At 53.1% G+C, this 12,445-nt stretch overlaps 1 protein-coding gene across 1 annotated transcript in view; it reads left to right on the plus strand.

Annotated features, from left to right (window-relative positions):
• Positions 1–12,445, plus strand: part of UBAC2 (UBA domain containing 2) — a 164,855-nt gene that overhangs the window by 122,930 nt on the left and 29,480 nt on the right. Inside the window, exon 7 of the mRNA XM_065902222.1 lies at positions 337–582. Coding sequence (XP_065758294.1) covers positions 337–582 — 246 coding nt within the window. The remainder of the gene's footprint in view (positions 1–336; positions 583–12,445) is intronic.

The following is a 12,445-nucleotide window of genomic DNA, read 5'->3' on the forward strand; positions in this document are numbered from 1 at the left end:
TGATAATCAGATATTTTATGGCTTTTTTTTTTTTAAAAACAACATGGTTTTTAAGTATGGTGCCAGTACTTTCAAGTGTTAAATAGGATTTTGCTGTCTCTTCTAACTTACTAAAAACACATTTGTTTACTGAGGAGATTCAGTTTTTTTGTTGGTTTGGTTTGGCCTGCTCAGTATCCTGCAACTTGGTAGGCGTTCTGGTTTTCACCTCACCCTACGAAAGTGAAGGGAAAAACACCACCTGAAGTATTTTACGGTCACTAATTTCTGTGTCAGATATGTTCCCTAAAAACTTCACGACCTGTCAACAGTGCAGTTGGTCTCTTTCTCTTCTAGGTTTCTGGGATCTGCTACAACAGCAGAATGCTGCAAGTCCACGAGGTGCTGTATGTGCCCAGTTGGATGGCCAGGTTCTGCGCTTGGACGCTGGAGCCCCTCTTCTCATCCTCGGAGCCCACCAGCGAGGCCAGGGTCGGGATGGGGGCCACCGTGGACATTCAGAGGCAGCAGAGGATGGAGCTGCTGGACAGGCAGCTCATGCTGTCACAGTTTGCACAAGTGAGGCGGCAGAGACAGCAGCAGGTAAACGATAACAATCACAGTCGAGAGTTGGGAAGGACTCAGGGGCCTGCCTGAACGTCTCCTCTGAGACTGTACACATCAAGACCACGTGTCATTCCTCTGCGTTGTAGCGTGGATATCTTGGCACGTTTCCAAGGTCCCTGATCGTGGCTATTCTTAGTGTTTTCTTTGAAAGGTAAAAAAAAAAAGTAACTTGCCACTGAAAGAGTGGTCAAACTGGACATTGTCGCTCCACTTCCAATAGATAAGCATGATTTCTTAGAGAGAAACACCAACCTAGTTAACAAGACGGAATATTTATCTGTTTTTATCATCTTGTAAAAGCCACAGTGTCTTCCTGTTAAAATGCTTATTATTGTATGCTCTGGAGTAAAGAGCAGATATCAAACTTCTTGATTTTCCTTGGTTGAAATGGAGAGACTATGAAGGTAATAGAAGTTCAAGGGAACAGCCAACAAGTCGGTCAGATAAGTGCTGGGTTTTCTCAGCCTTGTCATTAATCATCAGGAAATACCGAGCATTTATCCACAAAAACGGCTCCGTCCGAACAGTGTGATACCACACTGGTGTTCCCAGGGTTACTCTCCATCAAGCTGATCCTTCTTGGGCACTTCTGTGATCCAGCACCCTGTGCTTGCCATTTCCCGTCTCCATCCCCTTTACCCTCTGGGGTATGAGAGAGCGTTCTGTTCTCTCCCACATCGCCTGCCTGCATTGCGTGTGAGACGTCGGTCTTCATTGCATGTGGTCTGGAAAGTGATGTCAGGTGTGACGTCCCTGGACGTCAGTGGAGAGCCAGGTCCCAGAATTTCCATCGGGTGGGGAGAAGGGGGCCCCTTATCAGTGGGCCAGGTCTGCAGGTGAAAGAGAGGGAAGTGAAGGCTGGTCCCTGCAGGTGTGTTTGAATTTGAGGTGCCTCTGGAATGTACAGTAAAGGAAGTTGACCCGTGGGGAGACTGACTCGGCTCCTGGAGAGATCAGGGCTGCAGGCTCCTAGAGTCCTTGTGTAGGGTTGGGAGGTGAATCCAACAGGTCAGGGGTCCCCACCTCCGGGATCTCATGCCTGATGATCTGAGGTGTAGCCAATGTGATAATAATAGAAAGTGCACAGCGAATGGAATGTGCTGGAACCATCACCTCCACCCCCAATTCGTCTTCCGTGAAATCAGTGCCTGGTGCCAACGAGGTCGGGGACCACTGTGGAGGATTACACTCTGGATGAACGTAGGTCATAGGCTCAGCCTGTATTTAGCAGGAGCAAGAGGGGAGAGCCTTTGAGGAAATGGATGGAAGAATAATAAGTATGAGGACTCAGAATAACCAGCGTCCAAAGCGATAATGAGTATAAATATTTTCCAATAGCCCGGACAGAGCTGAGAGGGAGAGAAAGTAGCAGTGTGTGATCTGAGATTGCTGGCTCAGCTAACGAGAGATTCGATGGCAGCACCATCCCATCAGCACAGAAGAGCAGACAAGGAGAAGTACATTGACCGGGGTACCCGTGGGTTGCCTGAGAGGAGGTTCCCCAGTAGGCAGCTGTGGTCTTATGCTCATGAACAAAACAGGAGGTCATGTTTCTGAAGTTGGGGTTCCCAGCAGATTCTCACGCATGGAGTTGATCAGAGAACGCTGTTGGGATGAGCACAGCCTTGGGGAAGCAGTGGTGAAGGACAGAGGGGGACTTTGAGCCCCAGTCACAGGGAAGGTCCGAGAGCCAGCCTTACGGCGCGTGAGCCCTGGCGTTGATAGAGTGGCTGCCAGGTGTCTCCAGTCCAGACAGACGCAGGTGCGGACTGCGGGTCTTGAGAGCTGCACGCCGTCCACAGAGCAGTGTCCCTTGAGGACTGTCACCCCCCACAGCAGGAAGCCTGAGCGCCAGTCCTGCCGGAGGAGGCACCTGAGCACCCGCCCCTCACACTGCTGGGAGCTTCGTGTTTCACTCAGGTTCCCGGAGCAGCTCCTCCAGGGCGGCAGGAGTGCTCTTCCCAAGGAAAACCTTAAGCGGAAGGTCCGCAGGACAGACCACCTCCCCTTCTGCCGCAGCCAGCCTTGAGGCCACCCTGGTGACCAGCCCCCTCCTCTGTGGTCCGCTTGAGAGTCCCAGCCCTGCCTGAAAGGTGACTTGATGAAGAGACAGGTGCGCTCAGCCCTGTGGGGTCTGGGTCCCCGGTCCCCATGTCCTTCCTGGGCTGTCTGCCATACACGTGCCTGCGAGAGCATGGGTGAGGAGGTTTAGGAGATGCCTTCGCAGGTCTGTGAGATGCCCGACCACCTCACAGGGTCTTGCCTCCCACCTTGTGTGCCCTTCCCTGAGCTTTTCCTAATGATCAGGGTTAATTACTCCGGCAGGATAATGACTCCTTCCCTTGCCTCCTTTTCTTTGGTCAGGAGTGCCCAAACTGACGGGACCACAGTGGTCACTTAAGACGTAGCAGTGTTCTTGCTTTGTCCCCACAGGAAGCTCCCTTCCGGTGAGCCAGGATCTGTACACCAGGGAGTCCAGAGTCACGGGACAGGGAGCACAGACGCCCCTAGTAAGTCACTAGGAGGGCGGATCGTCAGGGCCCCTCTCCTCCCACCCCTGGTTGCCAGGAGCCGTGTGCTCCGTCTCCATGTCCTCCGCCTGTTGATTTGGGTTGTTCTGCACCCTGGAGCCCCGAGCACCATCCTTGCCAGGTACCACCTGCAAGTTGGCGTCTCTCTTGCCTCACCTGGCTGCCCATCTGTCTGGTCATGCTGTGAGAGGGTTGGTGTGCCCCGTGGTCTGGGCACTGCCCTGCTCTCCTGGCTGGGAGCGGGCCTGTGGCCTGCGAGACGTCATCTGGCACCCTGGTCAGCCCCTCACTCAGCCCACCAGCCCACAGGGAGCGGTGCCATGTGACAGAGAAGGCAGGTGGCCCTGAGACCGGAAAATGTGTCACTTGTGGTAAAATGAACTGCCTGTGTCAGCCAGCTCAGGTTGCCCCAGGAGAACACCACGGGCTGGGTAGCTTAAACAACAGTTTTCCTCAGTGCTCTGGAGGCTGGAGGTCCAAGACCAAGACACCGTCAGGGTTGGTTTCTGGCGGGACTGCCTTGGCTCTCGCTGTGTGTCTCGTGGCCTCTCCTTGGTGCCTGCGTGTTCCTGGTGTCTCTTCTTCCAAGGACGCCAGTCCTGTTGGATTAGGTCCCATCTTTATGACCTCATTGAACTTTAATTACGTCTTTGAAAGGCTTCCAGGTGGCCCCAGTGGTAAAGAGCCTGCTTGCCAATGCTGGAGACACAAGGGACCCGGGTTTGATCCCTGGGTCGGGAAGATCCCCTGGAGAAGGAAATGGCAACTCACTCCAGTATTCTTGCCTGGGAAATCCCCATGGACAGAGGAGCCTGGCGGGCTAGAGTCTGTGGAGTTGCAAAGAGTCAGACATGACTGAGCACATGTGTGCCCTTTAAAGGCCTTGTGTATGAGTATGGTTGCACTGGGGGATCAGAGACTTCAGCCTGTGAATTTTGGGGTGGTGGGGTACATGTTTCAGTCTACAGCAGCGCCCCTTCCTGAGTAGTGAGGGCCCAGCAGACTCACCCTGGCTCTCAGGCACGGTCCATTTCTCCTGGACGGGTGGTGGAGTGTCCAGGCTCAGCGCTGCTCTCGCTTACCCTCAGAAGCAAAGTCCACCTTGGAGAGCGGGGCCCACGCACAGCCTCCATCCACCTCAAAGCACTGTTCACGTACCATCCCCGGGGTGACTGGTGACGGGCTGGCTGACGGCCGTCTGCCGAGTCGTTCTGTCCCCCCTCTTCTGTGCTGGACGATCACGGTGAGCTTGGGGGCCTGGATGTCACACTGCCTGCCTGTTCCTGGATGTCACACCACATGCCTCTCCCCAGGCCACCTTGTCCCCTACCTGTCCCGTCCCCTGGCCACCCAAGCGAGCCCTTCACCACGTCCGGTGAGTCCATAGATGCTACTCCTTCAGGCCACCACTCTTCCCACGCAAAGCACACGCCCACGTGCACTAGCCAGGCCTCCCCGCTGGGAACGCCTGTCCCTGGCCCTGTCGCTTCACGGTGACCCCCAGCGGGGGCTGTGGTGCAGCCCCGTGCATTTTCAGCTCTCACTAGTCTATCGAGCTAGGCCAGGTACTGAATTTGGTCACTTGGTCCTAGGAACCCAGCCCGGTGCTGCAGGAGGTGTGAACTGGGGCGAAGGTTTTTTGCGACAGGGGTGATGGACACAGCGGTCCAGGCGAACTTCTCCGCAGCCCCGCAGCACCCCCGGCCTGGCTCCTGCTCACCCTGCACACACCACTTCCGTGGGGCGGTGGGTTTCCTTAGCCCCACCTGACACTAGAACTTGGTAGGTCTCACACTTCTGACCACCCACTCACTCCGTACCCGTGGTCAGGCACTTCCTATCCCGAAGGGTCCAGCAGCAGCGTTTCGTGGAGTTTGTGTAATTCTCTGCCGTGTATGCATGCCCTGGCCCCAGTGCCCGAGGCGTCCACACCACGGTTGTCTCCTGTGGCTGGCTGTGGACTCCACCTGGGGTCTTCCCCCATCACAGATGCTCTGAACACCGTAGCATCTGCTGGGTCGCACAGCCCAAGCACCCATGACTAAACCAGCCCTGGGTCCCTGCCCTCCTTAAAGGGCTTTCCAGCGGGCAGCCGTGAAGTGGTGCCCTTTGGTCTGTGACTCCGCCCGCCGCTGGGCAGGCTCCCCCACTTTCCGAGGTCGGTCTTGCCCCCAGGTCAGTGTGCTAGCCCCTGGAGTCCTGCCACTGGCTTCCCATTGTGGGGTCTGCTGCAGAGAAGAGCACGGGGGTCCTAGTCCTGGACTGCCTCAATTCCCTCTGCATTCATTCCCAGCATCAGCCTTGAGGGTCCCAGCTGTTCCCTGCCCGCCCCTTGGGCTCAGGGTGCTGGCTTGCCCACTCACGGCTGCCAAGAGGGCTGCAGAACAGGGGCCCAGATGTGTCTGACTCCAGGGCCTCTGCCCTGTCCTTCACTGTGTTTTTCTTTCCTTCTTGGCTTCAGCTGGTAGGAAACTCAATGCTAAGTTTAAGGTTCAGTCAAATTAACGTTTTTTTTTTTTTTTAATCCAAAGTTAGTATTCCTGCCTCCATCTTCTTTAAAATATCTTTTTTATTATTTTAGGGTCCTTCTACTTTGTTGCAGGCCTCCTCAAATTCTGTGATTGCATTTACGATAAATTTATTATTTGTTTACAGACTGTGGGTTTCCAAATGTTTTTTCATAGAACCCAACGTTTGTTTGGTCAGAAAGCCATTTAGCTCCTAAACACTGTACGTTAGATTGATCTGTCTGCATTTCAAGCATTCCAGAATAAGGCCAGAGTCCTGTTTCGGTGTATTCCTTTGCACTTCTTTGCCTGCTCCTGTCAGATTTCATCTCGCTGCCCGGCACCTGCTTCGTGCTCGCAGTCGTCCACCCGCCTGTGGTCTGCACTTGGCTCTGGGGTCGCAGTCAGCCAGCGGACATTATTGAGACAGTGACCAAGTTTGCTGGGGACTCAGTGGGCCCCTGAGAAGTGAAAAGCACACTCCTTTCCCTTTAGAGAGATTTTGATCAGTGTCAGGGAACTCGACAGATACACTTGAATTAGAGAAACATCTGAGAACGATGAAATATTGGCCAGAGTGCCCAGGGCAGAAAGACCCCTAAGGGGGCCTGATGCTGTGAGAGGCTTCAGGAACTAGAAGGATGGGTGGGATGTGGGTGGTGGAGAGGATGATGCTGGTCATCCTAAAGAAGACCAGCAAGAGGGAGGGGAGGCCTTGGAGATGGTAAGGAGGCCTGAAAGAGGAAGGGCCTCGAGGAGACGTGGGGGCCGAGAGGTAGGTACGTAGTGACCGCGGGAAGGAACACAGCGACCGTGACAGAGGGAGGTGTTTTTCAACCCAACGGCAGAGTTGGAGTTTGACATTGGAGGCTGTCAAAAGTGCTTTAATCAGTAGTGTTGCTAGGACAGTTATCTCAGCCAAGTTCCTCTTATCGCTGCATATGAGATTGGTAGAGGAAGGAGAGACCGTGGAGGAAGAGACCAACAGAAGATTCTAGAATTCCAGTGCTCAGCTCTGTGAACCCCTGGCCAGGATGACAGCTGTCTCTTCACTGAGCTCCAAACCCACGCTCTCTCCAAGGTCCAACCTGCCCAGTTCTCCCAGGCACACTCCCACCACACCCAGTGCAAGGCTCCCCTGAGCTAAGCTCCTGACTCCCAGACCTAGCCCTGTGGCCTCCACCTCCTCTCCTGGGGTCTAGACCTCAGCATCCTACCGCCGCTGGGTGTCTCCCCCATCTGCTCCGGAGCGCCGAAATGGACCACTGCTTTGCTGACCTGGCTCCTCTGCCCATCCTTCCCTCCCTGATGGGAAGTACCACCATCCTCCCGGAGGCCCGGACCAGAGCATCCTGACTTCCCTTTGGACTCTGCCCTCGGCTTCCCCATCCCGCAGGTCCCCTCCTTCACCCGCGTCCCAGAGAGTCTGCATTCTCCGTATAAACCCGCCATTGCCTCTCTCTCCATCTCCTGCCTCAGTCCACGCCACCGTCTTCACTCACCTAGGAAAATCTTGTCTTGAGTGCGCCCTTCCCCCGCCTGCCCCACACTCCAGCCCCCAGCTGGGCTCCATGGACACAAATCCAATTGTCTCACTCCCACCAGGACCCGTCGGAGGCCCGCCTCAGCTTCCAGGGTGGTTCCTGCTCCCTCCATGAGGCCCCTGCCTGCTCCTTAGCCCCATCTCCCCCCAGCCCCGCCCCAGCCCCCACCTGCCTCCGGCTGATCACGCTGAACTGTTTGCAGAGCATCTCAGCCCTGTTATTTCTCACTTCTTGCCTCCACATCTGCCCTTTGCCGACAACAAACTTCCCCTGCACCAACTTCCCCACCCCAACCCCACCCCACCCTATGCGGCCTTTGCTTGCCTAACTCCCGCTCACCCTTGAATGTTTTCTAAAACCCCCTCCTCGGGGAAGCCCTCTTCAGCCTCCTGGTCAGCTCCAACGCTCTGTCCATTCTCAGAGCCCCGTACGGCCGACTCAGGCACCAGGGCTAGCCGAGTGTCTTGGGGGTGGGGTTGGGGGTGGAAACTTTTTCCATTGTGTCTCTAACATGTTAATAATGCCTGGCACGTGGTAGGAACTCACGTATTCGGGAAATTAGTGGCTCCATATGCGTAGAATAAATATTTACAGAATTTCTTAACAGACTGAGGCCAGGGACTTCCCTGCTGGTCCAGTGGTTAAGACTCCAAGGCAAGAGGCACAGATTCGATCCCTAGTTGGGGAACTGAGATCCCACCTGCCACGTGTTGCAGCCAAAAAAAAAAACACACACTGAGACCACCAGCCAAACGCAAGTGTATAGTCCTAGCCAGAAAGTACTCAGGACCATACACCTGTCCCCTGAGTGGACAAGGCTGGAGCAAACCACTAAAGACAGCCTGAGACCCAGCTTGAGAGAGGGCAGAGAGGAGGAAGAAGGGCCATCCAGGGGGCGAGGAGGCGTCCAGGAGAGTTCAGGGCAGCTGAGTGATTCTGGAAGGATGGAGTATGGGTGCTCAGCAGATTCAGAGGCCATTCCTCACCCCCCACCAAAAAAAAAAAAAGGCCAGACAGAGACAATGAGGAGGAGGGGAGACCACAGGAGCCGGCTCCCTTGTGGAACGTGTTTTGGTGGAAGGCACCTCGTTAAGAAGCAGTACACGGACTGGCGCAGAGGACAGGCACGCCTCCCTTGTGCTCAGAGCACCCGGCCTTGTCCTCAGACCTCGTGCGGTGTCATGTCCCCGCTCCCGAACGTGCAGCTCTCCCACGCTCTGCAGTGAACGCATGCTCCCCGGCGCTGAAGGGAGGCGACAGCGTGACGGCTCTGCAGGCCTCGCTTCCCCTGGGCTCACAGGGCCGCTCTTCGGCGCCCTTCAGTTCATCGTCAGGCCCATTTCCACAGTGGTCACTCCCCAGAAGCTCTGATGGACTCGCCGCGATGAAAGCTGAGCTGACTCCAAAGTAATGCCCGGCCGGTCCTGCCTTCTCACTCTCATCTCCCTCCCAAGCCCAGAGCCGTCCCCTTCTTCTGTACACTGTCGTAGGGGCGGCGTGTCAGCTCCACGGTAACCGTACCCCCACCAGCTCCTTGCTCCCGGGCCCACTGCCCCCTGCCCCCAGCAGGCTCGCCAGCTCCACGGTGGCTGGCGTCGCCCAGTCATTTTGGTACTAGCAGCTGCCGATTGTTTTTCCACTGCCGAGACTGTTATGTAACTCCTCAGGGGTTTGTGCTTCATTCATTCACTGAAGAGTGTTTGAGTTCCTGAAGGACGAGAGCTGTGTGCTCTGTTTGCTTGTGCCCCTCTTGGTTCCACCACAGTGTGCAGTCCAGAGAGAGGAATGGTCCTGCCCTGGACCTCGAGAAGCCGGCAGCCCGTGGGGGACGAGAGATGAGTCAACGCACAGGGCCAGGTTTCTGTTGGAGTCCATGCCAGCAGAAGAGTCCCGGTTTGCAAAGCCCTGTGTGGTTGAGTGGACTTGGGGAGACGCCAGCATGCAGGCCTAAAACAGGCCTCAAGGGCCTGGTGAGAAAAAGCATAGGGGCTCGAGACAGCTGCGGGAATGACGAGTGAGTGCATTTGTCTAAGCTCAGGGTTTCCCTCGGGAGAGGGCAGTGAGGTGAGGCCAGGACATCAGAGGTCTTGTCCCACACTCGGAAGTGTTTTTCTCTGGTCTTGCAAGAAGTAGAGTTTGTGAAGGCTTTTAAGCGGAAGAGTAAGTAAGATTTGTCTTAAGAAAGATGATTTTGGCCTTGACATGAATGATCCTGGGGAAGAGTAAAACTGGAGGAAGAGGTCACTGGGGAGATGGTGAGGATGCTCTGAGTCCTTGGGACATTCGTGGCGTGAGGCACGGCATCCTCGCTACATGAGAGTTAAAGGGTCAAGCCCTGCCAGCCCCGGGGTGCTCACACCTCCAGAACAGTTGCTGAAATCCCCTCTGTGACGGACATTGGAGCAGCCATGGATCTCTGCAGCTCCTCAGCACATGTTCCCCTCTTTGCTGGTTGTGCTGCCATCAGAGTAGAAAAGCAACAGGATGTAAATTTAAAGGGGAAGAAATCTGCAGTCAAGGAATCAACCCTGGGTTGACAGAGAGCTCCGTGCACAATCTCTCTAGGGTTGTCATGAGGATAAAATAATTGGTGCAGCATTACCTGATGCATCAGAAAGATCTGTCAGGTATTAATTATTCTGACTGCATCAGAGGGTCTGTTTTCAGGGTCTCAGGAAGTTTGAGAGTCCTGATTCAGGAGCTAACCTGATTGTTATTCCTCTCTGAAACTTGTAACCTTTAGAACAAAGGTCAGTAGGCTGTGGGCGCATGGGCCAAACCTGAGCCTAAGAATGGTTTTTACCTTTTTAGTGGCTCTAAGTACCTGCATAATATCTTTGAATTTGGTCTATTGGTCTTCACAACCTAAACCGTTCACTGCCTGACCTTTTACAGAAGAGCTTTATCAACCCTCTGCCCTAGAAGATTATGTAGCCAGCAACTTTGCAAGCAGCTCTGTCTCCCAGGAAGGCTGTATTCTCTTGAGTGTGGCCGTCTGGTAACTGGTGTGAACCGCCATTCACTCTGCTGTTTGGCTGATGGTGACATTGCCATCACGTACCATGAGCTGAACTTGGTGACGAGATTTTCTAAGGCATTTCTGTAAGATCTCCGTGTGCTCTAGAAGTAGAATTAGGGTGGAGCCCACTGTGAACGCATCTGGGCTTGGCATAAGCCAAGCAGGAATTTTGTCAACAAAGCAGTGAGGTCGCTTGGTGCTGATTTTTTTCGTTACCTCTGCACTTCCTCTGGCTGCCCGTGTTTCCTGGTTGATGATCACCTCTGTTTTCAGCAACGACCAGCCTTTCTGACCCGCGAGGAGAGGAGATGTTGGTGCCTACCGCAACTGGCCGTGATTCACACATGCATTTCAGTTATTTTCTTGGTATTTGGTTTGACTGAGTTGGCTGTATTCTCTCACCTTCCCTTAGTAACGTTTTGCGGCTGTGAAAATTGTTTCTCTCCTCATCCAGCTCAGCAGCAGTTGTCAGGTAACAGCTAACATGTGCATGGTTACGAGCCACATCTGCCTTGCAGATCGTGAGCGTTCCTTTTATTAATCAAGGATTTTTAATTTAGTGACTTTTTTTTAGTGTAAATAAACATGCTCTCAGGTTCTCAATTTTATTAAGTTTTTGTAGTCGCTTTATTGAGATTGAATCACATACCATATAGTGCACCTACTTAAAAGAGATCAATTCAGGGGATTCCCTGGCCGGCCAGTGGATAGGACTTGGCACTTTCACAGCCAGGGCCCAGGGTTTGGTCTCTGGTTGGGGGCCTAAGATCCCTCAAGCCACCGGCACAGCCGAAAAAAAAAAGTACAATTCAGTGATTTTGAGTGTGTCCACAGAGTTGTCCCACCATCACCACGTTCAATTTCAGAACATGGGTGTTGCTTCCAGAAGAGACCATTCCCATTAGCAGTCAGTCCTGCATCCTCCCACCCACCTCACCCCGGGGCAGCCAGCCATCTGGTTTCTGACTCTCTAGACTCGCCTGTTCTAGACGCCGAATCGAATCAGATACTGTCTGGCCCTTTGCGACGGGGGCCTCACCTGGCCTCACGTTTCTGAGGTTTGTCCTTGTCAGGCAGCATGCCTGACTGTCCTTCATTCCACTTTCTGTCATTGTCCCTTCATCTGGCCGGGTTTCACCTCTCGGCCTCACCAAGACTAGTTTCCGTTAGCCTCCTTTCCACAGAACATGCTTAGCGTACCTAGTGTTCAGCCAGGCTCTGGGGTGTGCCACAGCGAACAGGACGGCACGGGCTTGCCTCTCCCCGCGTCAGAGTAGGGAGCAAATGGTCACGAGGGCTCTCCTGGAAGTTCGTCCCCCAGGCAAGTGTGTCTGGAATGGAACCCTGAATGCTGTATACCTAAACCTGTGTGTGTCTGTGTGTGTGGTGTGTGTCTCTGTGTGTGTGTGTAGCTCAGGAGTCCACCTTGACTCCAAAGGGAGCAGGTTCTCAGCCAGGATGAACCCTAGCAGCCCTGAAGACAGCACCCGAGCACGTGGCTTGCTTCTCAGCACTTTTCCTTTTCAGCTTTGCTCTTTCACTTTTTGGTGCAATTTGATTTAAAAGCCATCCTTTTCAAGTTGCTGCACTGCCTTGTCAACAAAGCAATCTAATCAGTTAGAGCTAGTTCTTTTATGACTTTTTTCTTTTATGAGTCTGAAGTATGTAGTATCAGGTACGGAATAAGTTACTAGCGCTCGGTTGATAAAAATCTGCAAATTAAATCAGAACTAGGTGCGAGAACTCTATTTTCAAGTGAAATTCAAGCTCTGCTGTTTATCTCAATCTGCACCTACTTGCAGAAACTGCTGTTATGTTTTGGGTGCTCTTGCAGTTGATCACTGACCTTTGTGACACAATTCAGAACAGGAAGATAGGATCAATATAAATTCTAATCCCTTTCCAAGGCTGACTCATTAAGTGACCTTGAGAAAATCATTTCTGTTTTCCACTCTGCCTTGGTCTTCATGAGAAAGAAGAGGGTGGTACAGTCTCATGGTGCTTAAGGACACAAATATACGATGACCAAATACTCAGTGTTTGGGGGAAGCTGAAATTATCAACAATCCTAATTCTCTTCATAATTGTTTTTTCTGTTTGTTTGTTTTTCTCATCACTTTTTTAAAACCATGAATTTAGAATTATCAGCAATCCTAATTCTCTTCATAATTATTTTTTATTTTTATTTTTCTCATTTATTACTTTTTTAAAACCATGAATGAATCTGGAGATGTACCT

This window comes from Muntiacus reevesi, chromosome 11 (genome assembly GCF_963930625.1).
Source record: "Muntiacus reevesi chromosome 11, mMunRee1.1, whole genome shotgun sequence".
Lineage (NCBI taxonomy): Eukaryota > Metazoa > Chordata > Mammalia > Artiodactyla > Cervidae > Muntiacus > Muntiacus reevesi.